The sequence below is a fragment of the Urocitellus parryii genome, chromosome 14 (genome assembly GCF_045843805.1).
Source record: "Urocitellus parryii isolate mUroPar1 chromosome 14, mUroPar1.hap1, whole genome shotgun sequence".
Lineage (NCBI taxonomy): Eukaryota > Metazoa > Chordata > Mammalia > Rodentia > Sciuridae > Urocitellus > Urocitellus parryii.
This window is the reverse complement of record NC_135544.1, coordinates 42,150,855-42,173,755: the sequence shown is the minus strand read 5'-3', so window position 1 is coordinate 42,173,755 and position 22,901 is coordinate 42,150,855. Positions and strand designations below refer to the sequence as shown.

Here is a 22,901-nt window from a genome sequence, read left to right as displayed (position 1 = left end):
TTTGGATCCAGTGGCATGGAGGACAAGGAAGCATTAAAAATGTAGAGGCTGGACAGGAATGCGGAAGTCTGATGTGGGTGGGCGGATGCTGCTTGACACTTATTTTTAGGTTCTGGGGGTTATAAATGATCAGATAAAATGTTGCTGCACCCCTTTACCTTTGGAAGCATGTTGTGATGTGATGTGGATAATTGCTCCTGCTTCCCAGTAAGGTAAAGCCCAAGAGTCCAGGACCATGCAGTACCTCAACATCTGGCAATGGGTAGATGAAAGCTGGGCACATAGCTCCCTTTTGCTAGATTTCAAAAACCTGTGAAGGGAACCTGAAGGAGTCTCAGCACACCTTGGGCCCACACATTGTTTAAAAGTAATTTTTTAATAATATTTTATGAAGCGCATAGTTTCATGCTCTGTGACCTTGAACCCTGACTCAATGGCTCTGTGTTCTGTCTCTTCATCTGTACCTGGAGAAAATGAGATTCTTGTCAGGATTGAATGACTTAATCCCCTACAGTGGTACCTGGCACATGATGTCGGAAATTATGACTTTGTTTTGTTTTGTTGGTGGGGCGGGCATTGAACCCAGGGCCCTGACTGTGACCATGGTAAGTGCACATTCTACAATTGTGCACGCTGTACAACTGACAGTCATTGTTAGGATGCTGATCTTTTTCCTGTACGTGTACATATTTCACTTCACATGTTCTTTTGTACCTTGATTCTTTTTTTTTTTTTTAATTTAGCCTGTCCTCTCACAAACATCTATCCCTGTCATTAAACATTCCTTTCTCCTGACCAGCAGGTGCAAAGCAGATGACTGGAGGGAGGGACAGAATGGGAGAGGGAGGGGAAGAATCGCCCTGAAGGGAAGGAAGGGAACTTACTGGCACAGAGAGAGGGATTTGATCTGTCTTCTGCAAGAGCTGCTCTGACACCTGAGATATAAGGTGACATTGAGATTTCACAAGGGCTGGACAGGTGCACAAAAACTAATAAATGTATTCTCATTCTGGGTACACAAATTGACTCTACCTTTTACTCTGAAAATCACCTATAAAAAGGTAGCAAGAATTTTTTTTTTTTTTTTTTTTTTGGTGGTGGTGCTAGATATTGAACCAGGACCTCACACATTCTAGGGGCAAGTGCCTACCCACTAACAACTAACAACTAAGCAACATCCCTAGCCCAAGAATGACTTTTTAAACAGAGGTCATCAGAACACTTTTTTGTGTGTGTGGCACCAGGGATTTAACCCAGGAGCACCTTACCACTGAGCCACACCCCCAGCTTCCCAGCCCTTTTGAGACAGCGTCTCCCTAAGTTGCCAAGGAGGCTGGCCTCAAACTTGCCATCCTCCCTTCTCAGCCTGCAGTCACTGGGATTACAGGCATGCCACTGTTCCTGGCATCAGAAGATTTTTTACAAATTTTTTTAATGATTCAAATATTTAGAGACAGGTGAAAAGTAGCTGCTTGTCTCCCTGACTTCTAGCCACTTAGAGAGTGTCTGGGATCATTCCTGCAGGACGTTAGCCACCCTCTCCTTCTCCAAAACACTTTTATGATTCCAAGAAAACTAGTCTCTCAGGTTTCCCAGCCTCTCTGATAATCGAGGCTTTCCTGGTGACTCCTCGGGATTCCCCTGCTCGGCTCCCCACCCCACCTCCTGGTCTACAGTTTGTGCTAGGTGGTCTGTTGTTTGTTTTTTCCCTTTTTTTTCCTATTACACCCCCAGTTAATCCTGCACAGTTTATTTCATCATCAGCCTTCTCAGTGCCCAGACACGTCAGCCCCAATGTGCCAGCCCTGCCCATGCTGGCCTCTGCTGCTACCTTACTACATGCCCCCTCTACTTGCATGGTCTGCTCCTGTCCCCAGACAAGCTTTGTGATTCCCTTATTCTATGTGTTCATTCCAACAGAAGCTACAGGCCAGCCCTGTGCATGAAGCTAAGCACCATGAGGAACACAGACATGCAGAGCACAGGAAAGTCACAGGGGATAGGAAGGTCACAGACCATGAGTTCAAAACCTTGTGTGCAATCCTGTCACCAACACTTTCTAGTCATGTGACCTCATGCAAACTGCCCGACCACGTGGCTCTCAGGTTTCCTCTCTATAAATTGGACATAACTCACTTCTTAGGTTCATTATGAAAATAATTAAATGATATAAAGAAAGCCTGGCGGACTGTTAGGCAAGTAGTAAGTTCTCACAAATTGATAGTTCCCTTCCTAACCCTGCCTCCGTTCTCAGAGAACTAATAGTTTTCTAGCAGGTATGATAAGTGGCATGTATGGTGTAAAGAAGAACATTGGGAACTCAAAGACAGAGCACAGAAAAAATGGCTGGGCTGATCCAAATGTCAAGGCAGAATACCAAGAAAAGACTGGGTAGGCGTAACCGAGGAAAGCAAATACTGCAACTATAGGTGCAAAGTAGAGCATGAACAAGGAGGAAAGCCCTCACCTCTCTGGGTCCTGAGGGAGCCCTCCCCTGCATCTGACTTAAAATTGTAACTCCCATCACATCCCCCTCTGCCTACACTCCAGCACCCCCACTCTATCTTTTGCCCATTTTACTCACCACCATGTCCTGTATTTCATTGTCTCTTCTATTGTCTGTGTCCTCCAAGAGCACACACTCCACAAGGACAGGGATTTGTGTATGTGCCTGCTTCACTGCTGTATCCCCTCACCTGTGGAATATACCCCAGTGAGTATGTTTGATGCCCTGCATCAGGATGATATGACTTGGAAATGCAGGAAGAAAATCGGGGTGGAAATCACAAAGGCCAATGAAATGTCAGATTTGGGGAGTTTTAATTTTCTGAGGCTGGTACATCATCTAGTTCTTTAACAGGAAAGGTGTGCTCTAGGAGCATGAATGAATGTGGCAGGGAGAGAAACGAGATAAGCGTCTATTGTGGTAGTCCAGGAGCCAGGTGAAGAAAGCCCACGGTGGATGGTAGTTATAGAAATAAGTAGGAAGGGACAAAGCAAACATTCCATCCGAGTTACAAAGCATGTCTGTGTTCAACACCAACAAAAGACAAGAGCGTATACCAACAGAGTCACAGGAGGAAATTCTAGACAGCCATTCAAGAGAATTAAGTGAACTTATGTATTCTGCACATACTGATAGACAAAAGTATCTATTTAGAAGGAGCACTCAGAGTATGAATCCATTTGCATAAATATGTACATAAATATATGTGTGTTGATACATTTACCTTATCTGAAAAATACAATCCCAACATGTGCCTGATGGTATTTTAGGGAAGTACCCTCAGATCTTAACTATTATATTGCTCAATACTGTACTATTTGGTTATTTTTCTATAAGCCTATGTTATTTTGCAAGATAATTTTAATAACCCAAATGAAAGGTATTTTATAAAATAAAATATCAAGAATATACTTTTAACCATTGCAGTTACTTTAAGTTTGCCACTTAGAATCTCTCGACATACAATATGTAAATATTAAAATCTGAATGCAGTTTACCGTTAGACTAAAACTCTGATGTGATTCTCTATTCAGGAATAGAAATGATACAATTGAGTCTGGGAGGGCAGGGTCCAAAAATCAGAGGCCCTCTTATCCAAGATTGAAGCTACTGTCATATACTTGAATTTATCCAAGAGTCAGAAAATATCTTCTGATTAATGAATAATAAAGAGATTAATAATCCACACCATGTAATCTCCTAGGATTAAAGTTTAAAATCATGAGTATTTTCCCACACAGACACACACATTTATTTCTTTGTTTTTAAGCCATGTAAAAGTAATTGTGATGGCCAAAGTGATAAAAAATGAAACTGATAATAAAGCTGGCTTTAAAAGCATACTGCTTTAAAAAAAAAAGAGCTATTTACCATAATTCTTTTTTAAAATGATTTTCTGAAGAATCCAATAAAATGATATGAATCTGAATCATTCTCTATTTTATTGTGTATTTAAACCAAAACTAAGACTTTGTAGTTTACTGTTTAAAGATGAGGAACATTACTCTGAAATTATAGATACCACTGAATCTTAACTTTCTCCTTATTTTTTAAATGCTTTCCCAGGAGCCAGTTCCACAGATTCTGACAGTGAAAGTTTAGCTTTCAAGTCAAAAGCTGGAGCTATGCCACAGTAAGTACCTATGTTTTCATTGCTCATCTCGGTAACAAGGAATGATAACCAAATTTGGGGACACTTATCCAGGTGTGCTGTGCTTGACTGGGAAAGGTCATCTGACAGTCATTGGAAATCCTGTATTTCAAGTTGGAATGAGGTTTAACTTATAAATTTGCACTCTGAATTCTGCATTTCATTATCAGTGTGCCCAAACCAACCATATACAAGGGTAGTTTCAAAGACAACCATCTAACTGATAGTTATTCCTACAAAGACATATGGATTATTCAGAAAACATAAAATATCTTAATTATTTGGTAAAAATTACTAGAATTTGGTAAGAAAACCCCATTGATGTTGAGATGTGCTAACTAACGTCTTTATTTGCTAGTAGACACATGATAGTTACATTCATTCAAAATGCTAACTGCCCCAGTTTGATTATTGTACATTGTATATGTGCATCAAATTATCACATTGTACCTGGTAAATATGTACAATTCAAACAATAATGAAATGATATATAAACTCAAGTCTATCCATTCAGCATCAAATAATCCCAGATTCTAAAGGGACCTTATATGATCATGTACTTAACACCTCTCATTTCAGACAAAGAGCTCAAGTTCAATAAAGTGATGTGACTTGCTTGAGGGTACATGGCCATCTCCTTTACAATGGTGGACCTAGACACTGAGTCATCTTAATCTTTCCCTTACACCTCACTAACACTTATGCACCGAGAAAAGACAAAAAACGCTCAACAAAACCAGAATGAAGAACAGCTGCTAAATGGAAAATTTGAATTAAATATGGGACCCTAACCTTAAAGATTTTAAATATTTACTTTTAAAGATTAGGCCTCTTCCAAGTATTAGGATTCTCAGGGTTAATACTTTTGAATCTTTCACAAAGATTCTCAATTATTTCACTCAATATCCAGGAGGTACATTCTGTGTTCATGCTGACTACAGCTTTTCAAGCTTGTAAGTCGGGCTTCAATTTCTGAAATAGTGACAGTTGAAGTATACAGAAAGAAACCCAGCTCTTCTGTAGAAATATTTCAAAGAAAAATTCCAGCTAAAAAATTCTAACTGGACACCTGCCTTCCCCTGTTTTCCAGAGCTCAAAAGAAAACAACTTCTGTGTCCTTGACAATAGGATCATCATCTCCAAAGACAGGAGTGACTACAGCTGTGATTCAGCCATTGTCTGTCCCAGTTCAACAGGTAATTGTGCCTCAGGCCAGATCCCACAAGGAATTGAATTCATTAGCAAACTGCTTAGTTTTAAGAAGATCACTTTGATTCTAACTAGCAGACATCCTAAAAATATTTTCTAAGTGGAAACAGAGCTGGGAGAAAAGAAAATGGTAGGTACTGTTCTTCCTTTAATTCGGGTAAAAATTTTCTTTAATCAAATCCACACCACCAATTAGCCAACACCTGTGTTTGCATTGGAAACTTGATGAAATCTGTTTTAGCTATAACTATTGGATTCCTTCATATAAATTTTCTCTTCCAATTAGCCAAATTCATTAGCTCATCTAAAAGACAAGAAAAGTCCACATACCCACAGAAAGCTTTCCCAGCCCGAGAAGCTAAACAGAAAACAAGAAAAAAAAAATTAAAATTACTAGCCTTCACCATAGTTTCTCATACTGTTTTTATCTCATTATAAGAGTCCATTATCCAAGAAAGAACAGTAATACAAATTAGCAATGAGTGGTAGTGAGTTTACTTTGCAAACCAAAAACATGAAGCTTTTAAAATATATATATATAAAACTGTTAAATCTAAATGTCTCTACATCACTGCTAGAAGACTATCCTTAAATATAATATTTATGATAATATGGATGGGTGTGCAGTTGGGGTGCAGGTTCTTGGCTTTGGAAACAAAGAACTGAGCCAGACATGCAGAAGTAACAGGCTGAGCATAGATTTAGTGAAAGAACATGCTATAAAGTGGAGCTAATTGGTCTGGAAGGAGTGGCTCAAGGCCTGGATGTCTGGGCCACTCTTACATGGTGAGCTGTGCCTCATCCCTTTCCTGTGTACATGATGAAAACTTTACCTTCTTTGTTTCCATTGGTTACTTTATTTCCACCCAATTAGAATATAGATCTTGTGGTGGGAGTTGCTAGGGTAATAAGCCTTCCATGGTGGGACTTGCCATAGTAATGGGACTTACCATAAACAGAGACATGATGACTTATCTCCCTGTCTTGTACTCTGTTTGGCATTTTTCTCATACCCTGCCTCGGCCATCTTGATGTCCCTCAACTCCTACCTCACTTACAGAGGGTTTTCCCATACTCTTGAAATATAAACCCATTTCTAACTAAAGGGTATGTCTTGTGAGCACCACTGTGCCTTTCATCAACCTTTTTTATCTGTTAAATACAGATATTTGAGTGACATTGTGACACATACTGTAATATGTGGAAAATGGAAACAGTAGGGAAAAGACATTTGGGCCCATCACCTTGAAAAGAATCAACCAGTCTAAGTTATTCAGAGAGGCATATGTAGTAAATATTTCCTTTAAACCCCTAAACCAGAGTGCAAAATTTATAGAAAAATCTCTGATTAAATCAGTGGATTTTGTGTGTGTGTGTATGTGTTTTATGTTTAAATATCTAACAAGTATTTATTTGAATGCTGAGTACTGCACTAGACATGTCATATCAGAAAATATATATAGCCAGCCCCATTTCCAGACAGTTTATAAACTAGTCTGAGAAACAGGAAATATACACATGAAACACTTCTTAAGTATGGCAGAATTTATTAAGGGATAACACAGTAACCTAAAAACAGAAAGCCACATTCATCTCTAGATATAAATACTATGATGATGTGAAGAGTACATTTTAAACTGATCTTAACTCTACAGTAACACTGAATGGAAGGTAATATATCCCACTTTTATAGTTGGGAGAATGTAGTACTCTGGAAAATTCCATCACTTTCTTATCACAGGCAATGTCACGTAAAAGTTAATGCTCTGGAGTCAAGTTGCCTGGGTTCAGATCCCAGCTCTACCACTGCTTAAAGGACTTTGAGCAAATAAGGTAACCTCTCTGTGCCTCATTTGTTCATCTTCGAAATGGAGATAATAATACTGCCTGACTCAGAGGGTTGTCATGAAGTTCAGTGAGGTAATCCTCACACGACACTTAATACCATGTCTAGTACAGAGTAAATACTGTAAAATGTTTGTGTATTTTTTGGATGGTGTTAGGTGAGTACCCAGTTCTCCCGAACCACAACCCAGCAAAAAATCTTTCAGGGATAGTAAGATCCATCACTGTCTTAGCATCTCTTCAACTCGGCCAGTCTCCCCAGGGTCCTACAATGTATTAGGCACATAACATCAGATCACATCATCTTGGGTTAAGAATCTAACACCTGCTTGCCTCACAGGCACAAGGCCCTGGGTTCAATCCCCAGCACCACACACACACACACACACACACATACACACACACACACACACATACAAATGTAACACCCACTTATATAAGTGAATAAGTCCAGACTGTTTGAAAATAAGTGATTGTACACAAAGAAATATTTTCCACTTACTGCTCTAAAATCCTTGTATTTTCCCAGAAATGAACACCACTCAGTATTTCAGCACCATTTTTTACTTGAAAAAATTTTCTTCTTTTTTTTCCCTTCATTTCCTATAATCCCTTTCTTGAAAGAGCACAAGTTAAAATTAAGATAGGTAGATGTCTGAAAATCTACTTTGCACTGCCCATAGCATATGCTATTTTGATTCAATGAATCCACACTATTTAAAAATAAAATATAATGTCTGTGAGAACTTCTAAAAAGACCCCTGTGGAAGTCCCACACACCGAAATCCATTTGGTAATAGCATTTAAAAGCTTGTGGATCCCCTAGGAGCCGGGGAACCTTTACCTCAAATATCCTTTTGAACAGAGAAGAGTAACAGATGTGAAATGAGGAAGGAGAACAATATCTGCTCTGTGAGTGGGCCAGCAGACGATGCATGGCAATACCCTCCTTCGCCTGTTTCAATCAAGGGGAGCAATTTCAATAATGAAAGGTTTCTTTAGCCCATCTTTTCAACAATTTATATATTTAGAATCTGATCCATGTGTCTCTGCTTTTTCAGGTTCACAGCCCCACTTCATATCTCTGCCGACCTGATGGAACCACCGCAGCCTGCTTTCCTCCTGTTTTTACGAAGGTCTGACATCTGGAAGACTCATTCTCTGTGTTTGCTTTGGTCCTTAAATTTCATTCACATGTGGCTTCGGGTAGCAGTCTTGAAAAATTAAAATGAACAAATTAAGAGGCTGATTATCATGGTTACCTTTGGGGTGAAATTGTTGCACAACTGTGGTGTGACTCTCATCTTGTGAGAGGTCTAAGAGGTGTGGGTATGAGCAGGGACTTGATAGGGCTTAAGATCTAGAGGGAAAGCCAAGACAGGTAGAAAAATTAAGACACAATGGGATGCTCAAAATTTCTTTGGTTTTCCAAGGAAATTGCAGGAGAGATCTAGAAGGCTTTATAGAAATTTTAAAAATAATTTGTTCCATGTCAGTGATTTGATTTGACAGGTTGAATGATGTCCATTTCATTAGATGACTACTCAAGTCAGAAATTGTTCCATCTCTTTACTTTTCTTCTCCTCCTTCGTGTGTGTGTGTGTGTGTGTGTGTGTGTGTGTGTGTGTGTGTGTATGTGTATGTGTGTACACCAGGGATTTTGAAGCAAGGGGTGCTTAGCCACTGAGCCACATCCTCAGCCCTTTTAATTTTTATTTGGAGACAGGGCCTGACTAAGTTGCTGAGGCTGGCCTTGAACTTCAATCCTCCTGCCTTAGCCTCTGAGCTGCTGGGATTACAGGCATGTGTTACCACACCTGGCTTCTTCCTCTTCCTCCTCCTCTTCCTCCTCCTCCTCCTCTTCCTCTTCCTCTTCCTCTTCCTCCTCCTCTAGAAAAATTTAAAAATTTTATTGAAAGATGTTTTAAAAGACCTAATAAATGAAGAGATAACGTGTTTCTTAGGAACTGAAAGTCTATGAAGAAGTCATTACTCCCTGGCCAATCTATATTTAATGCAAATCTTGCTAAAATTTCAACAGGTTCTTTGTTTCTGTTTATTTGTTTGATACAGAATTTGGCAATCTCATTCTAAAAGTTGTAAGGAAGAAAAAAATGTCTAGGAATAGTTAGGCAACTCCTGGAAAAGAAAAATAGTGTGGTGTTACAGAAGGGATGGGATTTGTCTGAAGAAATGTCAAGATTGTCTAAAGATAGGATAATTATGATATAGGTATATAGGCTGAGCATCCCTATCCAAAGTGCTCCAAAATCCACAACTTTTTGGATTTTGTAAAACTGTTGTATTGAATTTACCTTCAGGTTATGCATATAAGGTATTTATGAAGAATAAATAAAATTTGTTTGGCTTGTTCCCATCCCCATGATATCATGATATATATGCAGATTTTCCTTAATCAGAAAAAAGTCTAAAATCTGAAACACTCATGATCTTAAGTAGTTTGGATAAAGGATACTCAACCTATAGTATGGCCCTGATACAGGGATGAAAAATTGATGAGTAATCAGAGTGGAAACCCAAAAGGTACTTCAGTACCTACAAAAACTTGCTAATTGCTGAAGGAAGAATGAATTCTTCACGAGTAAAAAAAAAAAAAAATGTTAGATTGGATTCCTACATCACACTTTCTGAGGAAATAATTTCCAAGTGACCTAAGGACAAACATGAAAGCAAATCTATAAGATTTTTGTAAGGCAGTAACAGAAAGCACCTGTATTTGTCTTCATGAAGGGAACGATTTGTTTCTAAGCCAGATAGAAGTCAGGCTTTATTAAAGGTCTGTTCATAAGCAACTATAGTGTTCCAGTGAGACATAGGCAACTGAGGACAACAGTTGACAACAGCTTTGAACCTGCCCTCTGAGACAGGCTCTCAAAAACAAAAGGCATGCAAAACCCTACCAAAATTATGACAGCCAGTGCAGTTTTACTTTGATGCTTAGAACAGGAAGCATTTACAGAAGAGGAGTAGATTCTGCATTAAGTATGGAGTATGCCATTTTGGAATCATCCCCAGCAAGTGTGTCACCACCTACATTGGTAACCAAGGCACTACTGGTTTCAGGACACCAGGGCCCAACACACCTCTTGGCTTAAAAAAAAAAAAAAAAAAAAAGTCTCGAACTATGGAGGTCACTAGAGGCACAGCACACACTTCAATGGGCAGCCCTAGCCTCCCATGTTCTGGGCCTGGACCATGGTACACCTGTTTTCTGCAGGGATGCTTCACTCACATTTGCCGCTGCTTTTCTCTTTCATCCTTTGGGAAACTTCTCTCTATTTTGCAGCATCCTTTGGGGGCCTTGGCTCTGGTTTTAGAGGGACAGATTTAGAAAATCATTTTGCTGATCCCCTCCATGACTCAAACTAACCTTGGCTTAGCCACCCTTCGCACCTTCTTTGACCATTGTCTTGACACAATGGTGACAGTGGATGGTAGGTGAACATTGCCAGTCTAAGAGGAGCCTCCATCTATATCTTCACCCTCCTCTGGAAAAGATTGACAGGTGTCACAGCTTGGCAGGGGCAGAGTTGGTGCTTCTGCCTGCCTGCCTGCCTGGTGAAGTTGGGGCTTGGCTCTGGCAACAGAGTTGGTATGGATTTTGAGCTGTGACTAGCACAGGCATGCACATGCAGCCAGGAGGTAGCTACTCCTACGGGGCTTTTCTTCCCTTAGACCCCTCCAAGGAGTCACAATGTCAGGTGAACCTGATGTATGACAACAGATGCCCTTATATGGGTCCCTTGGGGTTCCCAGATCCTGCACTCAATGGATGATCTAGATTATCTGTGCAACCACTGATGGTTGAATCTCGGTCTTTTGAGGGCTTCTCCTTATGGTCCTTAAAGTTCTCCTAATGGTTTACTGTGTTTAGCTATGGCTTTTGCCAAGATAAAAAAAAAAAAAAAAGTTTACACTAGGTGGAGCCAGTTTGTTATCCTAAAATAACTATGGAGTTTTGACTGCTTTGGTTCCTTGGCATCTGCCCATTTCTTAAATCTCTGAGCTTCCAACACTTAAAAAAAAAAAAAAAACATATATAAACTTAGGAATAAATCAGTCTCCTTTGGTTCTTGAGGTTTAAATAGTCATGCCTGAAAGCTCAAGCATGAAAAGTATTTGGATGCCATTTGTAATCTCCATGAATGGTTTCTTGGACAAGACTGGAAACATTTAATAGGTCATCCCATAGGAACTGGACCCCATGAGAGACACCATGCTGTGAACCACTAAATTAGCTCTTCAGTGGACCCAATTACAAAGTAAAACATTAATCTAAAACCAGAAATTTTCTACATTTAAAAATAAGAATGGAGAAGGAATGCTATCAATAGTTGATCACCTTAAAATTTTCACTAAAAAAAAAAGACATGCCTGTTAACTACCAAAATTCTTATCAAACATCAAATCAGATTTCCCATTACTTTTATAATTCATCAGTCAACATCATGGACTTTTAGAACTCATAGTATTTTTGCACATTCAGGTAGGCCAATTGCCATAGTATTTGTTTTCCCATTTGCTATGTGGTTTGCGATGATCTCTTGTTCCCTTGGACAGTTTTTATTTATTCATTTATTTGGTACTGAGGATTAAAAACCGGGGTGGATTACTGCTAAGCAATATCCCCAGCACTTTTTTATTATCATTTTTTTAAGACAACGTCTCGATAAATTGCTTAGGGCCTTGCTAAATTGCTAGGGCTGTCCTCAAACTTGCAATCCACCTGCCTCAGCCTCCTGAGTCACTGGGATTACAGGTGTGCACCACCACACCCAGTTCCTAAACAGTTTTAAAAACAAAACACAAAATGTCCACATACTTCCCAATGTGAATTTGTTTGCTTTTGTTTATACAGAGATAAGTTATTTCACCATGTTTTAATTAGGAGTTCTATATGCTCTGTATTAGATCCAGTTCTCTAGTCAAAAGTTTAAATCATCAGGAAGTTTAAATAGGTCCCATTGTTGTTAATCCTGGAGGAAGAAGATGGAGAAAGAACATGTGGAAGGGAACTAGTAACATCTTGATATTTAATAACAAGTACAGAAATTTACCTCTTTGTATCTGTAAAGTCAAATTAATTTCTAATCTGTTGGACTGTAAAAATTGATTGGTGTAAAGTTGCAGAGGGATGAGGAACAATAAGGGCTCTGGCCCAGAGGAGGAAATGAAGGTCAATAAGGAAGAAGAGGAGCATGTTTTATGAATTTACTCAGAATCTCAAAATGAGAAAATACCACAATACTTGGCTTAGTAAACCTGACTTAAGAACCTAGTCCTGCAGAAGATGAGGTATACAGGAGAGATCAGGGCACAGGAAAACAAATGTGTCTTTTTTCTCATCTGGTTTTCTTAAGGAGCTATATTCATTTGGAGTATGATTGTTTTAAGAAGTTTACCAGTTTACTCTCAAATGTAGATAAAGAAAAATAACATCAAATTACCATAAACATAGGGCTGGGGATGTGGCTCAGTGGTAGAGAGTGCTTGCCTAGCATGCATGAGGCCCTGGGTTTGTTTGATCCATAGCACTGCAAACTAAATAGAAAGAAAATTATCACAAATATAAAATTACCATCCAATTCCACAAATACAAAAGGGTCTGTGAAGTTTGTAAACAGGTCAAAAAATGCTACAGGGCTTATGGTAAACCGTACTAATTTTTTGTCATAGAGGTTACAAAAAGCTAATTATCATGGACTTAAAGGCGTCCCTGGGTTAATGGTAATTATTTGATGATGCAAGTTCTGCAGGTTTGTTCTGCATTTTATCTGAATTTTGGAGTTGTTATTCTCTGTTTTAAAATTGCTTATGAACACATTAAGAGGTAGGGTTGTGGCTCAGTGGCAAAGCCCTTGCCTAGCATGTGTGAGGCTCTGGGTTTGATTCTCAGCCCTACATACAAATAAATAAGAAATAAAGGTCTATCAACAACTAAAAAAAAATCATTTTAAAAAAGAACACATTAAAGTCTAAGGACAGTATTTTCCTTGAATTTCAGGAACTGCAAAACACAGCAGCCTCAGAGGGCCAGGTGGTGGTCCTGGAGTGCAGGGTCCGGGGAGCACCCCCGCTCCAGGTCCAGTGGTTCCGGCAGGGAAGTGAAATCCAAGACTCTCCAGATTTCAGAATTCTACAGAAAAGTAAGGAGAGAGAGACTCATTCTTCCAAGTCTGACCATTTTATTCTCTCTGGTTTAGGGAAAACCAACAAGGACTGAGTCATTCTATTGATTTCCATTTTTAAAGAGGGATGAGACCAAATAATCTACAATATGTGTGGTCCACTAGGTTAAGGCTGTGGCCCCATTGAAGCTGATGAAAGATATGTATTCTTACTTTAGGAAAAATGCCCACATATATTTGAATTCAAAATTGGGCAAATATGTAGGTTTATATGTACATAGCCCATCTATATTTTTTAGAACATCCTGATGTTACTGGAATTTGAGTATTCTGTTTTTGTAGAAATATACAGTAACCCTGCTATCCCTTTAACCCTCCTTTTTGTATTATGGAGCTTGTCTATTACATTTCTGCAGATATGCCGTAGACAAGATAACAGGAAAAGAAAGGTAGGTTTTTTATTAAGGAACCCTATTGTAATATTCTGTTCTTTTTTTTTTTTTTCTCATGCGGAAAACAGAACCTAGATCGACAGCTGAACCTGGTGAGCATTTGCTTTCTTGGAGGGTTAATATATCTTGTGGGTTTCAATAGATCTTTGTTTCTGTTTTAAAGCCATAAGCAGAACAATGTTTTTGCAGTTCCCTGGAAATGTGAGACCCCCTTAAAGACAATATCTTCTTTATCAGGGTTCTGTATGCTGCCTTTTACATCAACTTCTTTATTAGTAAAACATTAGGTGCCATTCAGACAAGAAGGTCAAGCTCAGTGACTTAGGGCTTTTATACTCAGAAAGAAAACCAAGCTAATGATTTTAAAAGACCTCCTAAAATTCCATTAGGAAAGAGCAATCTCCCACATACTTCTACTGCCCAAAACTGGGGATCAGGTAGACTGCAGCCAGGGATCAGCTAGACTGCAGCCAGGGATCAGCTAGACTGCAGCCTTAGAAGTGCGTCTTGAATAGGAGCCGCCCAGTGATCCTCCAGGCAGCTCTCATTTCTGTACCCTGAGCCATACATAAACTTTTACTGTTCTACAAGCATCAAGAAAGTCATCTTGCCCTAGGCTCTCTCTCAATGACCTCACTGGATCTCATCAGAGTGCTATGTGGTCCAGAAGCCCTGGGGCCAGCTGCTCCCCAGCCTCCCGCCTCTTGCATTTTTATGACCCCTCGGGACTAAAAGATGTTTGTCCAGGCATTTCCTAGTGCATCCTCCTCTAGACTCTATTCTTTTGTATTTTTCCCGGTCAGCAAAGCACAGTTTCACTCATTTTTTTTTTTTTTTTTAACAAAGGGCAGAAAAGCAAGTCGCTTCCGTTTCTGCCCTGGGTGCTTCTGCTCCTATGGGGAACAGAATTCCCCATGTGTGCCTTGGGCACCATGACCTTGCCCAGACCCTTCTTTGGGAACTTAAGGTTTTCTGTGGGCTACTGCAGGTCAGGTTGCTGTGGTCAGCCCCTGATCTCTCACATCTGAGTATGGGGTCTTTAAAAGCAGAGCATGTTTCTATTAGGGACCAGGTTTAAAGGATGCTTCTCCACATTTTTTGAGAACAACTGGAATTGATCTGCTGCCTTCTGAGTTACAACTAGAGCATGTCACCCCACTCCGTGTGTCAGTTGCCACATCAAATGCTGTAGTCATTTCCCAGACTGGAAATATACCACTTTCTATTTTTTCTGCGATATGTCTTTGTATAAAATTGAATAATGCTAGTTCCCGTATGCATGGAACTTCTGAGACCAAACTTACTTCATGAGCTAACATGGAAATCCTATAGAGAGTTGGGGCACATATTTTATATTTACTGTTTTAAATAGCAGTAGATAGATAGATGACAGACAGGTAGACAGGAAAGTAGGAACCAGGTATTGCTTTTATTTATAAGAAATAGTTTATTATATATAACAGATAATTATGTCTTTTAATGCTTTATGCACATATAGGAACGAAACCTTGGGTCCCAAATTCTAGAACTATTGCTTCTAGGAATGATTAAGGCTGCTTTTTGTATTCTGAACAAATTTATGCAATTCTGTCTTCTTCACATTGTTGTTCACTCTCACCAGCTAATAGGTGATGATTATTTTTTTAATGTCTCCAATAATCTACGTTGGAAAATCAGCAGCTAACCAACATCTGAAAATGCAAAACATTGTATATAAATTGCACAGTTTAGTTTGGCATATGTGCATTCTTGAACATCAAAACCCTGAGAGTACACTAAGGAGGAATCAGTTTGGATTTGGAAATGTCTACTACCTTCTACCCACATCCCTCACCCCTAGTCTTATAAACACCCCCTTTTGCTTCAGTTATGGTTTTCTCTTTTGTTTCTAAAATATTGATCATAAATGATTTAATAAAATCAGTCCTAAGCAGCCTCCTGAAATCACCAGGCCTCTAGAACTTACTGAAATGCCTTTTCCTTTAACATGGCAAAATCATGAAGAAAAGTACAAGATATGGAGGATCTTTCTTTTAAACGCCACATCCTCACAATGCATGACACTTGGCTGTATTTTTTTATTTTTTTTTCTTTAGTTATATCTGAAAGCATTTAAGAAAACAGACTCCTCCATCCCAACCACTATAATAATATTTGCTAAAAGTGAGTGTTTCTTGGCAGAGAAATATTTCAAGCAAATTTGTCAATGTAAGAAAAAAAAAAGAAGATAGTTGGGAGCTATTAAAAACAAAACAAACGGAACACAACACATTTTCCCTGACCTGTGGTAATTTCTCCACAATTGTCTTCACCGCGACAGTCCTAGAATGACTCCCTTCTCTTTCACAGCAAAGCACTAATATGCCCTGCTTCAGAAAGTCTCCAGTGAGCATGGAGCATTAAACAGAATTCATGGTCACATTTTTTTAAACAACAACCAATAAATTAAACACAAGAATGACTTCTCCTATGACTGCTTATGTGAACTGATAGGAGTAAGAACTTTAGCACAAGGAAAAATTAAAGCATATTTGTGGTTAAACAAAGTTTTGGCACATCTAACAAAGCTAAGAATGATTCTCTTACTAATTGCCAAATGTTTTCCTAACATTGACCTTGAAGTTTCTATGTCAAGAGGAAAACACACACACACACACACACACACACACACACACACACACACACACGAACAGACTGTTTACTTTCCTTAAATGACCTGCTTGATTATTTTGTCTAATGGACCACTGATGTATTCCACCATATAGTGTGGATGTAGGAACTGGTCTGATAGCTGCTTTTTTTAGCCACTGTTGAGTGGAAAGGAGAAAAACAGACATGACTACAATACATCTGAGGCCAGAGATAAATTTTATAGGACTGGGTCTGTGATGTTTTCCAAATGCTAAAACATAAATAGCCTTTGAAATTCAGGAAACTATTTAAACATCAGATTTTATTACCCTCTCTTCCTCCTCTGACATAGCCTCTCTTTCCTGCTCTCTCTTCTCTCTCCCCCACCTTCTTCCTTCCCTCCCTCTTTTCTTGTCTTACTCCATGTCACTCCCTCATTCTTTTTATCTCCTTTTTTCTTCTTCTCTTCACTCTCTTTCCTTATTCATGGGCAAGATGATTTTAAAGCTCTAAAAATAAAACTGAAATTCCCTCGAACCTAGATGTTGCCCCATTAGGGGTTAGATATCTAGATAAAGAAGGAAAGAGCAGATTCTCTCCCCGTGCATTTGTACAAGTGAAACAGGTTTTTCTTGTCACTACTGTGTTGTATTGTCTAATGTGTTTTACACTCCCCTCTCTGTCTAGACAGAAGTCAGCTTGCATCACGAATCCTTTCAGACTGTTTTGTGAATTCATAGCTAGTCAGCTTACTTAAGACCAACATCCGTTGTCATATTACCTGCCCTGGCCTTCTTCTTTGACATTGTGACTTCACATTGATTGAATCCTTCAAAGACTGGTCTGGGGGTGAGGGGAAAGGAGAATCATTTGACAGATGTTAATACTCAGGCTCTTACTCAGCCGTCTGGAAAGAGCCACAAACCGTATTGAATTACTTTTGTAGCATTGTCTGATGGCATGCAAAATTAAAACCACAAAAGAAGTGTCTTACTGGTTGGAGAATTATCAAAGGAAGGTACCTCCTACTTTCAGCATGAATCTCCGACTCATCCTCTATCTTATATAATGGAGTTTGTGTTTTGATTCTGTGACTCAGACTGTGACATAAATTATACTTAATTAAATGCACTAAGGCACTGAGTTGTAGGAAGGCGGTGGTGGAGTGTTTTCTGAGATCTCAGCAGATTGTGCACAGTTTAAAACTTAATGCAAGTTCTAAGTGAGGATGGTAGGTTGGACAAGAGCATACAGAACAAACATCGGCCATCTAAAACCTGTGATTCTCCATACTTAGGTATATTTGAAATGTTTGATGCAAACATGTCAAATCTGACATCTGACAGGACACAATGACTGGCCTGAAATAGTACAAAATTTTAACTTTGGATCACTATACATTCTTTTCTATGACATCTGTCTTTATGAAACTGAGTTTTTGATGAGTGTGTGATATGCAGGTAACACATGAAAATCTATGTAAACTATGAAATGAGGCCAGCTGTGTCCTCAGAAGAGGTACACTACCAACAAATGTGCTTATCTATTTTGTTTTTTCGTGGTTTTTTAAAAAATGATTTCTTAATTGTGGTTATTTAAGAACAAAATAATAATTTGTTTCTTTAGATGCCTGTTTATTTTTTCAAACAGTACCTAACTTGTTCAGACATAAATACTTATTAAATTCTTTGGAAATAACTACCTAATAAATGGAACACTTAGGTATATCTGATGGCTTTAAAAAGCAACATAAAAAAACTTTTGAGATATTCAGGATCCCATGATCCATGAAAGTTTGGCTTAGTATCTGGGAGGAGGGAGGAAGACTCAAGGCCTACCCTACTTCCAGCCTTCTTCCTGTATTCACCCTCTGGAACACTGGCCTGTGAACTTTGTCTCGCTTGGCAGAGACCAAAGCACTCTTCTCTGGACATTCTGAACATCTCAAGAGAGAGAAGAAAAAAAAAAGCACAGATAAGGATTTGGAAGATTATCCTACAAAGATGCCATCTAGATTATGCTACGGGGAAAGCCAAGGTTGACAAGTTCCTCTGGAACAGTCAGAGCTTCTAATCAACTCATAATCACGAAAAGAAATCCTAAACGTGGATCATAGAAAAGGAAACAAGTAACTCCCCTGAAAGCAACTTGGGAAAAACAGCCTTACAAACACAGAAGAAAATGTAAAACAAAAACAAATCTCCCCTCAGATGGATAAGAAAATCATCAACCCAAGATATAAAAGTGAAAAGGTTTAAAAAAAAAATGCGAGGGATGAAAAAATTGGTCTCAGAAATGAAAGTTGAGGATATGTCCCATAAAGTAGAGCAAAACAATTAAAAGGGAGCTAAGAGAAAACAGGTCAGAAAGAGGAGTCAGAGAATCATGGGGCTCCAGGGGGAGAGAAGAAAGAAGGGGAGGAAAGGGATTGTCAAGGAAATCATTTTTTCAAAATTTCCCAAACTGAAACCTACCAGTTGTCAGATTGGAGGAAAATAAAAACCCACCAAGTGTTCAGTGTGTAGAATAAACTCAGAGCTGGCACATCATCATGAAATGTATGATATCCAAGACAAGGAGATCATTCTGCAAGTGCCCAGGGAGAAAACATCAGGTTACATTCAAACTGTTAAGATCAGAAAGGGTTAATTAAGCCTTCTGGGTAGCCACACCAGACACAAAGAAACAGTGAAGCAAGACCTGCAGAACTCAAAAATAAAATTTTACCTCCAACTTGGATTTCTTCCCACCACCAAACCTTTAGTTCTATTGGAAGATCTAGTAAAACTAGTTTCAGACTTGCAAAGTCTCGAGGAGTTTCCTTCACAATCCTTTATGGAGGATGCCCTCTATCATGGCAAGAATTAACCCAGAAAAAGCAAGATGTTGATACGGGGACTGATAATCAGGAGATCAAAAGGAATTCCCAGAAGGGTCACAATCCATGCATCAGGAATGAAAGGCAAGTCCTGATTGGTACAGTGTGACCCCAGAGACAAACATAAGAGGCTTTCATCTCTAAGAGGTTCCTTGTCACACCCCAGCCTATCTTTTACTCTGATGACAGAATGGCTGGGTTATAAACCAGACTGAATTGTCCCTACTTGACTGACTTGCTTTTTTCCCCATGCACTGCCCCCTGGATCAGTGGAAAACCCTCATCTCACCCCACAGAAGTGATCTGCTTTGACCCAGTCTCAAGATCTGGAATTTAGTTGACTATTTTTGAGTTTAGAAACAAAAAAACAGCAATGTCCACTCCACCACTGATTCCTACCAGCTGTTCAGTTTCCATCCATGCCAAGCCCCACCAGGCTGGCCTCCGGACATGAACCTGGTATTTCTCAAGACCCATTGATCACCTTGCTCACTGAGTACCCTGTGGGGTTTTGTAACTTTCAAGGAACTTGAAGCTAGTTTATAGCTTTTTTCTAACAATAGTAAGTTTGCCCTCTTGTTACACAGATATGTGCTTGTTACCCAAGTTTTTAAAGTTAAAGGATTTTTAAGGATATAGACCAAGGTAGTAAACATATTAAAGAAAATTAAAGGCATTTTTATCTCAAAAGAAGGAAGGTTAAATTGGCGAGAACATGCAAGGCATTTCTAAAGCATTAGTAATATTTGATTTTTTTAGACTTGATAAAAACAGGGTTCATTTCTTTATTATTCCTTAAACCATACATTTTTAAATAACCTTCTACCTATATGATACAATCCACAATTTTTAAAAATCTTTTGGAAATATTAATGCAGGCATTTCATTTACTCATGCTGAGTTTCATCTTGTTGATTTTAGCCCAGAGTTCTTTTATCAGTTGTGTTTGCCAAACCATGTGGTTTGAAAAGTAGAAGCTGGATGTCTTGTTAGTTATTCTGGACACAAAAGAAGAAAAAAAGGCTGTGAAGGAAGATATGTATGAAAATGTCCCCTCAAAACCCAAGGGACCTAGTAATCTTATCCTTGCTGCCTTGTCATTTTATGAGTTTCCAAAAAAAAAAAAGGGTTTTTGTTTGTATTTAATCAAGTGTTAAGTACATTCGGGGACTTGAATGAAATTCAGGATTGCCTTATGGGAGATACTACCATAATTAAGTAATTTTTAGGTAACTGTAAAAAGCAGAATTTATTACCAATAAAAATAGTTTCTGACTTAGTAATTTATTATATGTCATCAAGTCAAAACCTCAGGAATTTAAGCTTAGGAAAATTGGATTAAAATGAATCATAATTAAAGTTGTTAATAACTTTAAATTTTTTCATTTTTGCGGGAGACAAGTTTTTAGTACAGATAAGTAAGTCTCTAACTCCCTTTATTTGACAGAAGCATTCATTTCCTGATTTCTACTCCCAACCCAAATTTATTTTACAGATGTCTTAAAGGTCTTTGTTCAAGTAAGATGCTACCAGATGAAAATTCAATAGTACAAACTGGTTCATCTCATTTCCCCACGGCTTTCTTTATTTTTATAATGTCAGAACCACACAAGCTGTGATGCGTCTTTCAACAAAACACAAGCCATTGTCACAGTTGGATGCTGCTTTTTTTAAGAAAGGAAAAACTGAACAATCTTTGGGACATTTAATTAAAATTTTAACTAGTAAACATAACATAGCAATGCATGAATGACTAAAATAATATCCCCAAACTTATTTTTTTTATTTTCTTTTTTGAATTATGTGAACTATGTAGGTAATTTCTCCCCCCATCCCCCGGCGCCAGTTCTAGAGATCAAACCCAGAGTCTCACCCTCAGTGGGGAAGTACTCCACCACTGAGCTACATTCCAAGTTTTTTTGTTTTGTTTGTTTCTTTAAATCTGTAACTTTTCTAAATGCTCAGTTGGCTATCAACTGTATACCTTATGTTACATATAGAAGTGTTCCTGAAAAATCGTATGAAATGAATTTTGTCTCATCAAATTTGAAACATACAAAGGGAACTTATGTAGGAGCATCAGTCTCACTGAGAATTCCTTCAGAAAACAGATTTTTGTCAAAAAAAAAAAAGTATTTTTCCTTCAATCTAAATTTTAGTCATGCATTTATTCAAAAATGACTATGAATCACCTGCTGTGGACTAAATATTGAGAATATATAGCCATTAACAAAACAAATGGCTTCTATCCTCAGAGGTTATCTTCTAGTCCAGGGACCAGAAACTAACAAACTAATCACAATAAAGTATTTAACTATAGTTTTGATAGGTGTCTCCAAGAAAAGTTTGCCATACTAACATCTAACCAAGTCTAATCAAAACAGGATTCTCTGAGAGATGAATATTTTGATTTTTGCTTTTTTGCTTGTTGGTTTGATACTGGGAAACAAACCCAGGGGTGCTTAAACAGTGAGTTACATTCCTAGTCCTTTTCATTTTTTCTTTTGAGACAGGGTCCTACCAAGTTGCTGAGGGTGGCCTTAAACTTGCAGCCCTCCTACACAGTCTCCTGAGTCACTGGGATTACACCCAATTTGGAAAGTGATGTTTATGGGGGAAATATAAGGCTGAGTAGGAAATTGCTAACTCCTCTAGCATGGGGGCTTAGGGACATAAAGGAATGTGGCTTCCCAGGGTTCTGCCTAAAAGCGCTGAGCACTCGAGAGCTCAGAAAGCATAGAGCCCAGAGACACAGAGCCAGTCAGCCTGGCAAAAAGCAGGACCTTGTACACCACAGGAAGGATTCTGAATTTATCCTCTAGTTCATGGAAGGATGGGGAAATAATAAAATTTCATTCTTAAAAATTTCATTCTTCAGAAGTGGCAATCTCAGGGGTTTTTTTTTTTTTTTTAAGATAGCATAACTAAAAGAACCACAGAATCATAGAAAAGCATCAGAAGAAAGTATTTAAAATTCATCAAAATCAACACTCCAAGACTGCTCTGTGTCATCCCGACCCGATGAAACTTCATGCTGTTTTCAATTGGAGGTGTCAAGGCACAGAATTATGTCTGTATTTTCAGTGAGCGCACTCTTGGGCACTGAACAGGCAGTAGCTTTCCTAAATGTCTCCAGAAACCCTGCCCTTCCAGGTATAGAAAACCCAGGGTGGAGAGAAGAACCTTTCCAGATACCCCATGTTCTGGGAAGATAGTATAGGGACCTGTAATATGGCCTCCCACTCAGAAAATACCAAGGTGTCATTGAAACCTGGGAAGGTTTACTGCTCCCAGCAGCACTACCAAGAGGGAACAATGTGGCTGTTATGGTTTGGGTATAAATTGTGCCCCCCAAAAAATCCTGTGTTGACACAGGAATACGCAGAGGTGAAATGATTGGATTGTGAGAGCTGTGATCTAATTGGTTCATCCTAGTTGGAGTGAAGTAACTGGGTGGTAACTGTGGGCAGGTGGAGCATGGCTAGAGGAAGTGGGACACTGGGGTCTGCCCAGCAAGGGTTTTTCTTCCTGTGGTCCCTCCCCTGACCCTGCTCTGCTTCCTGGCCACCAGCAAGCAGCT

The 22,901-nt window shown here is 38.9% G+C and overlaps 1 protein-coding gene across 5 annotated transcripts in view; it reads left to right on the top strand.

The window, feature by feature from the left end:
• Positions 1 to 22,901, top strand: part of Palld (palladin, cytoskeletal associated protein) — a 375,372-nt gene that overhangs the window by 154,961 nt on the left and 197,510 nt on the right. For all 5 annotated transcript variants that reach the window (XM_077792727.1, XM_077792726.1, XM_026389723.2 and 2 more), the window contains exons 4-8: positions 4,073 to 4,139; positions 5,248 to 5,353; positions 8,273 to 8,347; positions 13,237 to 13,378; positions 13,881 to 13,904. In XM_077792727.1, the coding sequence (XP_077648853.1) occupies positions 4,073 to 4,139; positions 5,248 to 5,353; positions 8,273 to 8,347; positions 13,237 to 13,378; positions 13,881 to 13,904 (414 nt within the window). The remainder of the gene's footprint in view (positions 1 to 4,072; positions 4,140 to 5,247; positions 5,354 to 8,272; positions 8,348 to 13,236; positions 13,379 to 13,880; positions 13,905 to 22,901) is intronic.